Consider the following 16933-nt stretch of genomic DNA (forward strand, 5'->3'; position numbering starts at 1 on the left):
ACCAGTCTAGTAAGTTGCTGGCACATATCGTTCACCAGAATCAGGCATCTCCTGCCATCCTGCGTATCAGAGACGGAGAGGGCATCATAGTAGTGGAACCAGAGGCCATAGCTCACCGTTTCCGGGAGTTTTATTAAGACCTGTACAAGGCCCGAGTAGATTACACCAAGGAGGCAGTTAATATTTACCTGCAGGAGTTGGAATACCCCAAGCTATCGCAGGAGATGGCTCAATCTCTGGAGAGGCCAATAACGGATCAGGAGATATTAGAGGTCATTAAGTCTTTGGCAAATGGGAAATCCCCTGGCCCGGATGGGCTACCCCTAGAAGTATATTCTAGATATGCTGACCAAGTAGTTCCTCCCTTATTGCAAATGCATCATGACTCCTTTTCGAAAGGCACCCTACCACCTTCATTATACGAAGCTACCATTGTGATACTCCTCAAACCAGGCAAGGATCCAGTTGATTGTGGATCATATCGGCCCATATCACTATTAAATCTAGACTACAAGATCTTAGCTAAGATATTGGCACAACGGTTGAGTGGGGTTATTTTAAACCTTATTCATCCGGATCAATCTGGATTCTTGCCTGGCAGGTCCAGAACAGATAATATCTGTAGAGTGCAGGTTGTCACCTAAATAGGCCTTCAGTGGAAGAGTCAGTGGGCCCTGGCATCCCTAGATACAGCCAAGGCCTTTGACTCAGTGGAATGGCCATACTTACTGGCCGCCCTGGAATGCTTTGGAATAGGTCCCGCATTTATTAGGTGGATATTAATTTTATATAAACGACCTTCGGCTGGTGTTCTGGTGAATGGTATGTGCTCGGCGAACTTTGATCTGGGCCGCGGTACTAGGCAGGGATGCCTGTTGTCACCACTATTATTTGCTTTAGCAATTGAACCTTTAGCTATTCGTATTAGGTCTGATGATCAATTCAAGGGGATATTTATAGGTGATCAAGAGGATTGAGTGGGACTATACGCGGATGACATGGTACTGTTTATGTCAGAGGTGGAGTCTACACTGCCTCGTGCTACTTATCTCATTGAATCATTTAGCCAATTATCCGGTCTTAGGATAAATTGGACTAAATCTGTTTTATTCCCGTTATACTCCCTACCCTCATCCTCCCTTAACACCGAGCTACCTATAGTATCTGAATTTAAGTATTTAGGGATCCATATCACCAAAGACGCGGCTTCTTTCCACACCCTCAACATACAGCCTCTCCTGAACTATAGTGCAGACAAATTTAAGGTTTGGGGGGGTCTCCCATTATCCGTCCCGGGTCGAATAAACTTGATTAAGTTAATCATTCTACCTAAATGGTTATATGTGTTAGAGCATGCACCCTTCATTGTCCCCAAAATGATATTCCAGCGTTATAAGTCATTAGTGTCTCCATTTATATGGGGCAATAATAGGCATAAGTTATCCAGTGACGTACTGTGCCGCCCTAGAGGAAATGGAGGTTTGTCCTTGCCTGACATATTTATATTATTTAGCTGGACAACTGAGACAACTACGGTCATGGATCTCCTCTGGGAATGTTCTAGCTAGAGCAGAAAGGCAGCTAGCTGCATTTTTGGATATTTCCTCGTTGTGGCCAGTGCTGGAACAACCAAAACTCTTCAGCCCAGCACTCTTGCCCGTACATAAACTAGCCAGTCAGGTGTGGGAAGCTGGCAAGAAGATGCATTCTTATATAGAATTGGCCCCGAATATACCTTTGTGGGAAAACCCTATGTTTCCCTCTCTTCATACTGGGATAGATAAGCAGTTCTGGAGGGACCATGGGATTACCGTCCTGGGCGACCTATATTCCATCAATGTATTCAACACTTTTGAACATCTGAAAGAATGTCATAACCTACCTAGAACCACATTTTTTAAGTATCTTCAATTACGACATGCTATGAGCATTCATTTTAGGGATATCGCAATATCAATCTCCGACTACCCACTGATCGGTGTCATACGCTCCCAGGGCCCCAAGGGATTTATCTCTGCCCTCTACACTCACCTGCTGAGTACCAAGATGCATAGGGCCCCACTCCTGGTACTATCCAAATGGGAAACTCTAATACTGGGTATCACTAATGATGAAATTACTGATCTATTGGAATCTCAAGTGTGCCTGTTTGGTATACTTGATGAAGAGGTATACCCTCACCATGTTCGAATACTTTTGAGAGAAACACTGTTCCTCGCACGGAAAGCTTTTGCGATTCGCTGGATGGGTGATAGACTACCTTCCCTTAACCAATGGAAAGTTCTCGTGAATAATGTAGTATCCTATGAGAATATTGTGTTCAAGAATCGGGGGTGTACTCAGAAGTTTAATAAAGTATGGGGACCTTGGTGTTCATCTATGCAAACTATGTATTCAGCTCCTAGATTTTTGGATAATCTTAACGCAATATTAAGACAGATGATTTTGTACTCATTACAAATATGTGTCCTGTCAAATATGATTGCTCTGTACATGTTCTACATATGTGAATTGTCATCTCACCTTTATTGATATTGGTATGTATATGGTACTGTTTATGTGTTTGAATGTCTTATTGAACTTCATGTATACTGATGTTCTTTGAACTTTTCTGATGATTCGTTCAATAAAACGAGTAAAAAATAAAATAAAAAATATTTTCATACAAAACCTTTTTTTTTTTTTAAAAGGGCCATATAATTAGACGTATAGTCCTTAGATTGGAATAAAATGTAGCCACGGTCTCCCTTTTCCTAGTGCGCAAATCAAGCGTGGGAATTAGCAGCGCAAGAGAATCACAGCTGCAGATGATACAAGGAAACGCGTATGTACGCCAGATACCAGCTATTATACGATATATAGCAAGACATTAACAACAATGTATCTTGCAGACATTTGTAACATCGCTGTGGAATACAGAACTGTCTTAAAATAGTGCGAGAGCTCCACACTAGGAAAGGGAGAGCGTGACTACATTTTATTTCAATCTAAGAGTCCATTCACACATCCGTAAGTGTTTTGTGGATCCGCAAAACACGGACACTGGCCATGTGCGTTCCGGCCATGTTCTATTATATACACTGTGTGCTGTCCACATCTTTTCCGGCCCCATTGAACCCAATTGGTTCGCACCCGTTCTGCATAATTGCGGAACGGATCGGACCATTCATACGGACGTCTGAATGGAGCCCAAGGACTATACGTGTAATTATTATACTGGCCCTTTTTTCTTTTTTTTTTAGGTTTTGTATGAAAATAATTTAGGTTTATGTGTGATGTATGTATAATATATTGTTTTTTAAGGGGGTAAATGATAATAAATGGGTATGTTCTTCTAATTAAATTTTCTTTTTGGTATGAAGCCAGCCATTAATTAAAGAGCATTTCATGTTCTGCACCAGCTGCTGAATATAGTCACGGTGGATAAGGTTTTGATAGGAGGCCCAATGGTTACTCGTTATGCCACTGCCTTGAATTCTTTGTCATGTTCCTCAAATCATTCCTGAACAATTTTTGCAGCTTGGCCTGGGCATCATCCTGCTGAAGATAGCCACTGCCATTAGAGAACAAAGGGGGGGGGGGGGGGTACAATGTTTAATTAGGTGGTAAGTGTCAGATCTACAAGAATGCCAGGCCCAGGACCCAAAGTTTCCCAGCAGAATACTGCCCAGAGGATCACACTGCCTCCACCAGCTTGTCTTCTGCCCATAGTACATCCCGGTGCCATCCCAGGTAAACGATGTAAAAGAAAATGTGATTTATTAGACCAAATCACTTTCTTCCATTGCTCTATGATCTAGTTCTGATGCTCACGTGCCCATTAAAGTCACTTCTGGAAGTGGACAGTGGTTCATATGGGCACTCGGACATGTCTACAGCTAAAAATCCCCATACACAGTAAGCTGTGATGTCCTGTGTGGCTTTATCATATTGAGCATTAACATTTTACAGAGACGTGTGCTCTTCTGAGGGTCTAGAGGGGATAACCTTCTCTCCCCACATACATCAATCAGCCTTGGATCACTTCTGGTAGGTACTAACCACTACATACCGGAAACACCCACAACACCTGCCATTTTGGAGATACTCTGACTCGTCTACCCTTGTCACAGTCACTTAGATCCTTAGACTTCTCCATTTTTCCTGCTTCCAGAGCTTCAACTTCAAGAACTCACTGGTGACTCGCTGTCTCAAATACTGCATATCCCACCCATCGACAGAGGCCATGGTCAGACGATAATCCGTATTTATCACTTACCCATGGTGCCATAACTACAACCGTCATATCTCTGATCCATAGAAGACTTCCCTAAAAACAGGTGACAAGAAAAAGACTAATTGATGAAAAGAGAAAGAAAAAACACCATGAACGACGAAGGAGGGACATGCTGCGAGATAATGAACAGGATAGAAATGCTCAGGTCTCTGCGAGAGAATGTGGGAAAGTAACTGCTACCAACAATATAAAAAAAGGGGGCGTCAAGCAAACCACAGGACGATTTTTGGATTGCTGTCAGTCTAAGAAATGCCACAAAGTTAGTAGTAAATGATAACACAACAAAGAAAATGGAAGCTAGTAAAGTACAGTTCAGCGGTCTGATACGTGGTGAGTTTGTAGCACTTCTAAGACTGCAGAAAGTGCAAAAAACAACATGGCAAACTGTGGAACCTTCCAATAGTCCGAAAAGTATGCCAGTCCACACCCCAACAGTCCCAGGCATGCCAAACTATTGGAAGTTTACAGGATAGAAAGGCCGACCTTCACCAGTAGTGACAAGTTCTGGACACATGCCAGGGTTAGAATTCATTCTAGTGAAAAGACTGTGAGGAAACCATGCATGAAGTTAGACCAGGGGTGCACAAGCTACAGTCCAGGGGCCACATGTGGCCCACCATACCATTCTGTGCCCCAACCATCTGGTCACAGGCATGCTTGTCTGTCTGCTCCCTTGTATTTTCCACTTCAGGGAGTGGTACATGGCCCTGGAGCAGGGACGTACTAATGATGCTCGGTTTGGCCATGTCTAGGATCTGCATACATTAGCAGAATGGGGGATCCCTGTGTGGCTACCTACCTTTATTGTACCCTCATTCTTCAGACATACGTGTGGCTACTATCATTGTGCCCCCCATTCTTCAGACATACATGTGGCTACTATCATTGTGCCCCCCATTCTTCAGACATACATGTGGCTACTATCATTGTGCCCCCCATTCTTCACACATACGTGTGGCTACCTTCATTGTGCCCCCATTCTTCTGACATAAATGCGGCTACCTTCATTGTGCCCCCATTCTTCCGACATAAATGCAGCTACCTTCATTGTGCCCCCATTCTTCCGACATAAATGCGGCTACCTTCATTGTGCCCCCATTCTTCAGACATAAATGCGGCTACCTTCATTGTGCCCCCATTCTTCAGACATAAATGCGGCTACCTTCATTGTGCCCCCATTCTTCAGACATAAATGCGGCTACCTTCATTGTGCCCCCATTCTTCAGACATAAATGCGGCTACCTTCATTGTGTCCCCATTCTTCAGACTTACGTGTGGCTACCTTCATTTTACCCCCATTCTTTTGACAGGTGGAGAGCTGGGAGTGGCACCTGTCAGATGTTTATGACATACTTTTAATAGGCTATAAATGTCTCATATGGCATTACTCCTGTAGTTTTACTGCAGTCCTTGGGACTGGTTTAATCTGACAATGTGGCCCTTGGACCAGAAGAGGTTGTGCACCCCTGAGTAAGGCGCCTTCATTATAACGTTAGTGGATATTTACATAGTTACATCAAGTCCAACCTAAGATCCAAGAGGATCAATAGGATAAACCACAAAAGATGTGAATACATGAATATCAACATAAAAGACATAAAACATTACCCATAAACAGAAATAAGCTATAGTCACACTGGTAATCTGGCTTCGGGAAGGCATGGGACTGTGCCAGGTACTGTACATTGCATGCAGCTCTACCCACAGACTACTGAGGCCCTCAAATATCTCTTACCGAGCAGAGACGCTGGAAACGGTAAACGGTAAAAGCAGAAAAACATAATTAACCTATAGCAGTACAACAAGCTAATGCACATACCAAGATACGGAAGATCTGACACATCAGTACTATGTGAAACGAGCGGAGAGAACACTTGAGGCCCGTCACCTCTCTACTAAATACTTAAATCCCCATAAAACAACAATTCTGGAGAACCTGTTCTTAGATATGTGATCCCTTTGTTATTCCTCCTGGAAATGCATAAATAAATTGACAACTGGGTGTAACCATTTCTCCTGTCAATGGGATGTGTATTAGCATATAATTAAAAATGTACCACAGTCACCGAGTTATTCAGTAAAATGCATCTGTGTAGCGCCACCTGCTGTTTTTTTTTCCTTATTTCTTTGACCTGCTCACTGAGATGGCCGCACATGCTCAGTTTCATCCTTCAACTGCCTCCAGAGCTGTGATAGGGAGAGCTGAGACACGCCCCCTGAGCTGTGATAGGGAGAGCTGAGACACGCCCCCTGAGCTGTGATAGGGAGAGCTGAGACATGCCCCCTTAGCTGTGATAGGGGGAGCTGAGACACGCCCCCTGAGCTGCAGCAGAAAAGACACTTCCTTTGAGCTGTCAGATTGATATAAATCTAGCAGAGCAATGAATGTGGAGATCTCTGGATCCATGTGAGGTACAGGGCTGGTTCTAGCTTTGTCATGTACTATACGATGTCTGATTTTCATTTTTTACATTAATCATGGGGTAACCCATTTAACTATTGATGACTTATCCTCAGGATAGGTCATCACTATCTGATCAATGGGCCGTCCCATTTAAACAAACAGGACTGTGCTATGCACTATACAATGAACAATCAGCTGATCGGCAGGGGTACGGGGTGTCGGATCACCACTGATCAGATATTGAGAACTTATTCTGAGGTATTTCATTCCTGGAAAGCTCCTTTGATTCTGCCCCTTGCGGTGGGAGACGGTAGAGATTACCTGTTTCATCATTTAAGGTTCCCACGGAATGAAGTAACCCGGCTTCTTTCTTGTTCTTTCTGTTCATGAAGAAGATACATAACATATAGACATGCTGCTGATCTGTAAATTGCTTAATGGGTCACTGTGCTTTCAGAAAACGTTTGATATGTTATAAGGATGTATGAAAAGTTTTGATTGGTGGGAGTCCGAGTGCTGAGACCCCCACCAATCTCTAGAACGAGGGGAGAGAAGCGCTCGCTTAGTGCATTCTCTCTTCTCCCTGCAAGAAAGAAAGCAATAGAAAGTCTATGGGCCTATCTTCTGCAGCGACGACAGAGAGAACGTTAAGCGAGCGCTTCCCTCCCCTCGTTCCAGAGATCTGTGGGGGTCTTAGCGCTCAGACCCCCACCGATCTAAACTTTTGATATGTCTCAAAGCACAGTAACCCCTTCAAGTGACATATTCGTCCTATCTAAAATATAAACCAACCGCTGCTGCAGTTCTTTTCTGATCGGCCTCTGAACATGAGAGCAGTTATCTGACGGACTGCTTACAGCTTTTCCTCCAGATTTGCAATATAGGAGGTTCTACATCAATAGAGGAAAATATAGTAATATACTATAATATATAGAGTATTAAAAGGGGTTCTGCAAGCTTTTTAATATTGATGTCCTATCCTGAGGTTAGGTCATCAATATCAGATCGGCAGGGGTCTGACACCCGGCAACCTCGACGATCAGCTGTATGAAGAGAAGGTGCGTGCAATGTGTACGTGTCGTCTCCTGTTTTGCCATACACATATCAGCAGCGAGCAGGAAGAGAGACAGGAGACGGCACATGCACACTGCGCACGCCTTCCATTCATACAGCTGATTGGCGGGGGTGCCGGGTGCGCATAGGTCAATAGTAAAAGCCCAGAGAACCCCCTCTAACACTGATCCCTCAGCTCCGATCTCAGAAGCTACAGTAGATATAGTCGGATGGTTTACCCCCATGGATCCATAGTGTTGTGGTACGTGTATACTTCTCTATGGACATCTCTTGTCTATGGTAATGAAAGGGTCTGTCCAGTTTTGTTTAGTTCTTGGGGGAGATTGGGAAGTCTTTTTTGCTTTGACGTAATTTGCACCACATTGTTTAATACACTTGGTGCAACATTAAAGGGATGGTCCGTCAATTACAAGTAGGCACCCCTGCCGATCAGCTGTTCGAGGGTAGCACTAGTACGGGAAGTAGGTGGCAAAAATACATTGTTCCGTCCAGAGTGGTGGACAGCGCTTAGAAGTGCATGGAAGCAGTGCTGCTATCGCCAGCTTTGTCCACTACACAATGGACGGAGCTATGAAGTAACTAGGGCTACGGCAGAACAGGCGATTGGCGAGGGTGTGACACTGCGCACCCCTGCAGATCCAATACTGATGGCCATCAATAGGGATGAGTGAATCAACTTCGGATGAAACATCCAAAGTCGATTCGCATAAAACTTTGTTCTAATACTGAACGGAGCAGGAGCTCCATGCAGTATTAGAATGTATTGGCTCCGATGAGCCGAAGTTATTGCTTTGTGAAGTCTCGCAAGACCTTGCGCAATAACTTCATAAATTAATTTGTACTGTAAAAAAACATTTCCCACTTAGAAATGGTGTTTTACAGTACAAATTAATGTATGAAGTTATTGCGCGAAGTCTTGCGAGACTTCGGGAAGCAATAACTTCGGCTCATCAGAGCCAATACATTCTAATACTGTACGGAGCTCCTGCTCTGTACAGTATTAACAACGTTTTATGCAAATCGACTTTGGTTGTTTCAGCCAAAGTCAATTCGTTGCGGATCCGCAAAACACGGATACCGGCCTTTGTGCGTTCCGCAATTTGCAGACTGCACATGGCCATCACTCTCATAGAAAATGCCTATTCTTGTCCGGACAAGAATAGGACATGCTCTATATTTTTTGCGGGGCCTTGGAACGGAACAACGGACGCGAACAGCATATGGTGTGCTGTCAGCATCTTTTGCGGCCCCATTGAAATGAACAGGTTCACACACGGAACAAAACATACAGCCGTCTGAATGAGCTCTTACATTGATTTTCATGCCGGATCTGGTTTGTTCCGTTTCGCAATCGGAAACAAAACCGCAGCTTGCAGCAGTTTTGTGTCTGCCACCAAAACCCAACAAAGGGAACTGATCCACGTTTATACATCCTGATCAGTTTTGTCCCCATTGACAATGGATAGGGACAAAACTGAACGGATTAATTTCGGTTTTGAGATCGTCTGCCGGATCTCAAAGCCAGAATTGAAAACGCAGATGTCGAAGTAGCCTAAGCAGATTTGTCTTTTGTCCCGATTTATACCAACAGAAATGCTTTTATATTGCGAGCGCTGTCTTTCATTTCTTACCTCCGATGCTCCCAGCAGTATACCAGAAGGGCGAAAATGTAGAAGGACAGGAACACCCCTAAGCAGAAGAGCATCCCCCCGATATAAGTGCTCTCTGAGGGAGACAAGAAATGGGCAGCACATGGGTAACAGAAACCAAAATTCATCTTTTCCACATTTACGCATCGAGATTACAGCCACAAAGGACACTCCTTTGGCCTTCATATGACTGACCGACCCCTATAGACACGTTTAGTGCGTTTGCCGGGAACCTTCTGGACATACACTAATAATGCGGATGGAGCCTAAAAGGGCTCCTCCAAGATCAGAGAAGGTTATAATGACCATCTGCTTTGAAAGTACGCTCACATTTAGGCCTCAGCTATAATGGCTACATAGGTATTGGGATTTCCACTTTCCGCAATTCTATACAGCAGTTCTTTGAACATAATGCATATATTAAAGGGGTCGTTATAATTAGGTTGTGCCGTTCATTTACTATTATTACTAGAAGTTTATGAATGAATAGCCAGCAGTCTGCAATAAAGGTCCAACTGGGTGTTAGCAGTTAGGAGTCTGCTCCTTGAAGGGGTCACCTCAGTGTTCATCACCCCTCCACGGGTCCCATGAGTTGTCCACCTGTTCCAATGGAGTGCAGGTCGTGTCACTATTACATTCACTCATATGGTACTGATGTAAGACCGCGCTCTGTCAGTCCCATAGAAAGGAATGGCACGTTGGACCAACAGGTGAACCACAGCTCCAATCAAGTGAGGGAACTTTGGGATCCCTGTTCTCCCAGCGTTCCTACAGTAAGACATATCCTGTTGATATGTAGAAAGCTAAGGGTGGGATCAGATCAGATCCTGTCCCCCGGGATTAGGAGGGCATTTTTCGATGCTGTGTGCACTGGGGGTACATTGTAATGGGCTAAAAGAGGGTGAATTCATAGACCACATACTGCTGGTGGCCGGGCTGACTAGGACATCCAAGGTCTTCTGACGATCTCCATGCTTCACAGGGGTATCTGAAACACAAGATATAAGTAGTAAGGGAAAAAACCTGTACAGAAGCGGAGGGCTGAGGGGCTTGAGCCATCAAATGAGAGGCTTACCTGGATTTAATGGATAATAAGGCAGACCCCCGCCGCACGCCTCATCCTCTGTCTTTACAACAACCACAACATAGAAACCATCTTTGCTGAAATCCTTTCTCTGGAATAAACATAGGAGTACGTGAGGTGTCGGCCGATGAGGGCAGGAACGTGCGGTCACATAGACACACAACATGCTATAATACAGGGATGCTCAACCTGCGGCCCTCCGGCAGTTGCCAAACTACAACTCCCAGCATGCCCTAAAAGCTGTAGGCTGTCCAGACATACTGGGAGTTGTAGTTTTGCAACAGCTGGAGGGCCGCAGGTTGGGCATCTCTGCTATAATATAGCCGTATTCATGAAAGAGCATATCCCCTAAAAATACGGAAGTACAATGCACTCCACTGGCTTCTTTTTATTGCTCAGTTATGGATTGTGGGTATAACAAGATACTTCACTTTTAATATTTTTACGTAATTGTCAGATTGTCAGCTATTAAACAGCTTGCATCCACTGATACCCCTAGCAAGCCGAGAGTCACTTATTTATATTACTCCATACCCATGCACTCGCCGCTCCAATCACATATGATAACTTGCAGAGAGCAGCCTATGCAAATTTGCGTGTTACAATTTCATGAACCAGCATGCGCAGGATGAGCAGTGGTATGGATCTTCTCAGACAAAAAGAACATGCAGTGCATTGGCTTGGAGGAGGTGTTTGTCAGGTCCTGGGTTGGACTGACCCACAGCAGCACGGACAAGAAACTCAGTCTAATGTTAAGACTAGAGCGAACGCTAGCTTCAGCCAACGCCAGACTTCTGCCTGCCCAAAACGTGATCAGCCAGAATAGAAAATGTTGTCCGTTGTCAGCCAAAACTACATGTGTATGGCATGATTGGACAAATTCAGCAATCATTTCCCATTATGCTCGGCCAGTTTAGTCCGACATGTTGATGGTAGAATCGTTGGTACATATGATCCCATGCATGGCTGACCGGCCACTGTCACTGTCTAACGTGTACGGCAAGCTTAAAAGGGGGTTCTCCACTTTCTATATTTCCCACCCAGTGTGACCTATGAAGGGAAACATACTTGCTTCCCCACCACTTGGTCCCATCTCCATGGGTCCTGGGCTTTCATCATTGCATGTAAACTTCCTGCACAGACAAAGTCACGTATGCCGCTGCAGCCATTGACTGGCCTCAGCAGTGACATGGCCACAAGCGGCACCTGACCTGGCAGCGGCATACTGCTTGGGGACACGTCACCACTCATTAGCTGCAGCAGCACACGTGATCCTGTACACGCAACATGTGGGGACAGAAAGAACAGTGAAGACAGCTCAGGAGCCGGAGGCAGAACCAAGCGATGGGGAGCAGGTAAACAGTTCCCTTCTAAAGTCCCACTAGGTCAGGATGATTATTTTTTTTAAAGTAAAACATGAGTACAGCCCATTTAAAGGTCAGATTTGTACCTATGACACTGGCTGACCTCTCACATGTGAGCTTGGCAGCTGAAGGCCTCTGTGTTGGTCCCATGTTCATATGTGCCCACAGTGCTGAGAAAAATCATGCTTTAATATATGCAAATGAGCCTCCTGAAGCAACGGGGGCGCTACCATTACACCTAGAGGCTCTGCTCTCTCTGCAACTGACGCTTCCCCTGCATGAGGCGTGATGACATTTTCACTACCTGGCCTTGTCAAAGTGGAGAGGGAGCAGCAGTTGCAGAAAAAGCAGAGCCTCTAGGTGTAATGGCAACGCCCCCATTGCTCCTACAGTCTCATTTGCACATAATAAGACATCATTTTCTCAGCAATGCGGACACATATGAACACAGGACCAACACAGCTGTCTTCAGCTGCCATGGGCCCATGTAACAGGTCAGAGAGTGTCATAGGTACAAAACTGCTGACAGATGCCCTTTAAAGGAACATACACCCAGAGCAGCGGCCGCACATGTCTAAATCCATGCCGACATGGCCGAGCTTGCCAAATGGTCTCACAACTTTGCTGACAATACTGCGGCACTACCCACAAAACTGCACAACCATTAACAGCAAGGTTTTTGCTGAAAAAGCTGCTGTAATAGGGCAGGAGGGTGCAGTTCTTTGGTAAGATTTCTATTGGTCCTAAAATGTAAAAGCGGGCGTACAGTACGTGTACAGCAGAAGACGTGCCTACCTGAACGGTGATAGCCGCCTGCTTGGTCATTGTTTGATACATGCCAGTAAAAGCCACATTATTATCAAGGTCGTATACCGGGCACTGAAAGGAGAGAAAGGAGAACGTTAAATTCCTGGCGGCCACATTAAAAAGTATCGGCTGGGGGTGTGGCCTCAGAGCTCATGGAGTAAGTCGCACCGCTCTTAGCTCCTGCCAACATCCTGATCAATAGCGTGGTAGCAGCCCCTGCATCGCTGTTTTACCTTACCTGGTGGGTGAGCGGTGACCGGAGGGTGCGGCGACGAACCTGTGTGCAGAGACATGCCGAGGAAGTCCAGCAAGGGGCCGCGATCAGACGTGCCCGAGGTGAGCCAGCATGGCGCCGAGGAAGAAGAGGGGCCGGCCTTACAGCCGAAACTGAGCCAGAGTGCGGCCGCAAAGCTGAGCAGGTTCGCTCGCACAGACTGCGGTGTGGGCGAGGGAGCCGAGGGAAAGGAGGCAGACGCTCATACCTCCTCTGAACAGGAGGATGGATCCGTTGATGGAGAGGCCCTGGATGCGGTGGACTGGCCGCCATTGACCCCTGCACGTCCAGCTAAAAGTGCGGTAGGCCCTAAAGCTGTGGCCAATGAGGAACCTACGTTAAAAGATATCATGGCTGCTGTGGCCAGCTGTAACAGCACCCTGAAGGTGCTGACAGTGCAAGTTGGCAGCCTGAGGTCGGATGTGTCTATAATTAGGCACGACCTACACAAGATTTCTGAGCGCACCTCTGAATTGGAGAAGAGGGTGTCCACCATAGAGGATGATATTCAGCCTTTGCAAATGGCGGCGAAAACGACTGCTAAAGACATAGCTGCTTTATATGCCAAAACAGATGATTTGGAGAACAGGTCCAGAAGGAATAACCTGCGGATTGTGGGAATGCCTGAAAAAAAGGAGGGGGATAATGCCACTGAGTTTGTGGAAAACTGGTTGCGTCAGCTATTTAAAGAAAAAGGTTTATCTTCCCTGTATGCGGTGGAGCGGGCGCACAGAGTCCCCATGCGGCCGCTTCCGCCGGGCAGGCCTCCCCGTCCTATACTGGCGAAGATCCTGCATTTTAAAGACCGGGACACTATCCTGCGGCAATCAAGGGACAATGAGGAGATGGTCCTGAATGGGGTTAAAGTGTCCATATTCCCGGATTATTCCAACGAAGTGCAGCGGAGGAGAAGTAGGTTTCTGGACATAAAGAAAAGGCTGAGAGGATTACAAGTCCAGTACGCTATGTTGTTTCCTGCTAAACTGCGTGTGGTGGCCCTGGGATCCACCAGATTTTTTGAAGACCCGGAGGAGGCCGCGCGGTGGCTGGACGTCCACGAGCGACAACTGAGAAGTGGGGTCCTGGACACTTGAAGGAGGCGTAGATATGGTTCTTATGTTTACTTGATATACACATTTGCACTCTGGGGTTGTTTTTAATGTTGCACCAGTTAAGGAGTGTATTATGCAATGCTACCAATAGGTTGATCCTGTGGAGGGAGTAGGTGGCTGAGAGGGGAGAAAATGTTTTTCTCAGATGTGGGGAGGATTCTCTACCTAAGGAATTGTGTTATAATCTGTTATGATTACTATATGTTGGGGGACAAGGCGCTCTCGGATTGCCCTGTTTTAAAGTGTGAGGTTGATGTCAAAGGGATAGCGATCCCCAGTTACAGCAATCTGATTGTGAGAGGGAGGGAGGGAGGTGGGAGGGTTGGGGGGAAGGGTTAAGGTCCTGAACTATGAGCAGAAGGAGTATGAGTGAGATGTGAGATTCAGGTATGGTTTGAAGTTCTATCATGTCACAGGGGATTTGAGTTTTAAGTTGGAATGTGAGAGGAATGGCAGATGCAAGAAAGAGACAGTGTGTTTTTCAGTACTTAGGACGGTTTCAGCCGGCGATATGTTGTCTCCAGGAAACGCATCTGATTGGAGATAATCTACATTGGATGAGTAAAAATTGGGTGTCCTATGCGCTACATTCAACTCATTCCTCTCACTCTAGAGGTGTGAGCATGATTGTGCACAGTAGCATTAGGTATGAGCATATGCGAGACTGTGTGGATGCAGATGGTAGGTATGTGTGTGTTGTGTGTAAGGTGGATGGAATACAGGTGGTGCTGGTGCCTGTGTATGTGCCCCCGCCATTTGCATCCCCATTGATGAGAGAGATTATGGACTTTGTGGCGGACTTCCCTGGGTTGCCGTGGCTACTGGTTGGGGACTTCAATTGCACGCTGAATGACTCCCTGGATAGGTGTAGGGTGGAAGGAGCAGGGGGTTCACCGGGGAGCGGGGCCCTCAGGAATATTATGTGTGAAATAGGTGTACATGATGTATGGAGATTGCGTAACCCTGATAAACGTGAATTTTCGTGCAGATCAGCCACGCATCACTCGCTATCGCGTATTGATTTGGCCCTCGTCAATGATATCATGCTGCCACTGGTGAGGGATGTTGTCTATCATCCTCGGTCGTTGTCTGACCATTCTCTGGTGCAGATTGACTTGTGCCTGGGGGTGCTCAGACAGGGACCTAGGCTGTAGAAGTGTAACTCGCATTGGCTGAATGTGTTGGGGGACTTATCTGAGGTTTCTCTGGAGCTTAGGGAATTTTTTGCTATCAATACTGGGACGGCTTCGATAGTGGGGGTTTGGGATGCCATGGGTTTGGGAGTCTTGATGAAAGAAATTAGCAAGCATAAATCTAGATCTAGAGAAGCGGATGTTAAGGCGCATGTATTAGTGGCTGAGGCTGAGAGAGAGTTTGGTAGACTCCCCACCCTGGGTAACAGTGAGGCGCTGGCGGTAGCTCAGGAGCAGTTGAGGTGTCATTTAGTGCAGGCCGCAGAAAGAAAGAGCAGTTTTTATCGTCAGAGATCCTTTGAAGAGGGTGAAAAGGTGGGGCATCGGTTGTCGGTGGTTTCTAGGGCCCAGAGAGGCTCCTCTTGTATTCAGGAACTGAGAGATGACATGGGGAATAGAAGCAGGACACAAAAGGAATATTAGAAATTTTAAAAAGTTTTTATATCCCTCTATACGCTTCCACCGGCTCTAGTTCGGAGGAGGCGCTGAATGACTTCCTGGTGGGGGCACAGTTAACGGGGCTGTCGGAGGAGGATAGAGAAAGGCTGGAGGAGCCAATTGCTCTTGAGGAGCTGGAAGCTGCGCTTGGGGGTATGGCGAATGGTAAGGCGCCTGGAGCGGATGGCCTACCTGTAGAGGTATATAAAAAGCTGCAGGGGATATTACTTCTGGAATTACTCAAGGTGCTTGAGCACTCATTGGAGGCTGGTTCGCTACCACGTTCAATGCAGGAAGCTATAATTGTGGTTCTACCTAAACCTGGGAAGGATCCTAAAACGCTGGATTCTTACAGACCCATTTCGCTTCTCACAGCTGATGTTAAGCTCCTGGCGAAGGTGTTGGCGAACAGGCTGTCCAGGGTGATTCTGACTATCGTGCACCCGGACCAAACGGGTTTTATGCCTGGGAAGTCGACGGCTATTAATCTTCGTAGGCTATATGCTAGCTTGAGTATTCCGGCGGATAATTGTGGAGACAGGGCCTTGCTCGCTCTTGACGCCGCCAAGGCGTTCGATAGTGTGGAGTGGAGCTACTTGTGGGGGGTCCTGAGAATCATGGGATTTGGGCCGCGGTTTGTTCAGTGGGTGAAGGTCCTGTACTCTAGCCCCAAGGCGAGAATCAGAGCTAATGGAGGGTTGTCAGACTGTTTCGCTCTGGCTAGGGGCACCAGACAGGGATGCCCATTGTCGCCCTTGTTGTTTGCTCTTGCAATAGAGCCGCTTGCGGCTTATATCCGCTTATCAACAACTATAGAGGGGTTTAGATACGGTGGGCTGCACAATAAAGTGGCTATGTACGCGGATGATACTCTGCTTTTTTTGGGCGATACTGGTGCATCCCTGGATGCGGCCATGGCTTTGATTGACAGATTTGGGGGCTTCTCTGGGCTTCGGATAAATTGGCAAAAGTCCTCTCTGATGCCAATTGATGGGCAGGCCCTGACGGGTAGACAGGTAGATAGTTTGGTTCCTTGGGTGGATAAATTTAAATACTTGGGACTGTATATAACACCTAGACTGTCGGATTTTGAGGACCTTAATTTGTCTCCGTTGCTGGCTGCTTTTAGGCTAAAGGTGAGGTCATGGTGTAGGCTCTTTCTTTCAGTGGTGGGTAGAGTGAACCTTTTAAAAATGGTTATGATGCCCCAGTTGCTCTATGTACTGAACAATGCTCCCGTGTGGATACCCCTGGACAG

At 46.3% G+C, this 16933-nt stretch overlaps 1 protein-coding gene across 2 annotated transcripts in view; it reads right to left on the reverse strand.

The window, feature by feature from the left end:
* Positions 1-16933, reverse strand: part of SIDT2 (SID1 transmembrane family member 2) — a 91428-nt gene that overhangs the window by 36542 nt on the left and 37953 nt on the right. The window contains exons 7-13 of one of the 2 annotated variants that reach the window (XM_044282259.1): positions 12647-12730; positions 10479-10578; positions 10326-10391; positions 9386-9479; positions 7002-7060; positions 6012-6023; positions 4259-4309 (exon numbers count right to left, since the gene is read on the reverse strand). In XM_044282259.1, coding sequence (XP_044138194.1) covers positions 4259-4309; positions 6012-6023; positions 7002-7060; positions 9386-9479; positions 10326-10391; positions 10479-10578; positions 12647-12730 — 466 coding nt within the window. The remainder of the gene's footprint in view (positions 1-4258; positions 4310-6011; positions 6024-7001; positions 7061-9385; positions 9480-10325; positions 10392-10478; positions 10579-12646; positions 12731-16933) is intronic. The other variant, XM_044282260.1, reaches the window with a different exon arrangement.

This window comes from Bufo gargarizans, chromosome 2 (genome assembly GCF_014858855.1).
Source record: "Bufo gargarizans isolate SCDJY-AF-19 chromosome 2, ASM1485885v1, whole genome shotgun sequence".
In the NCBI taxonomy this organism is placed as follows: Eukaryota; Metazoa; Chordata; class Amphibia; order Anura; family Bufonidae; genus Bufo; species Bufo gargarizans.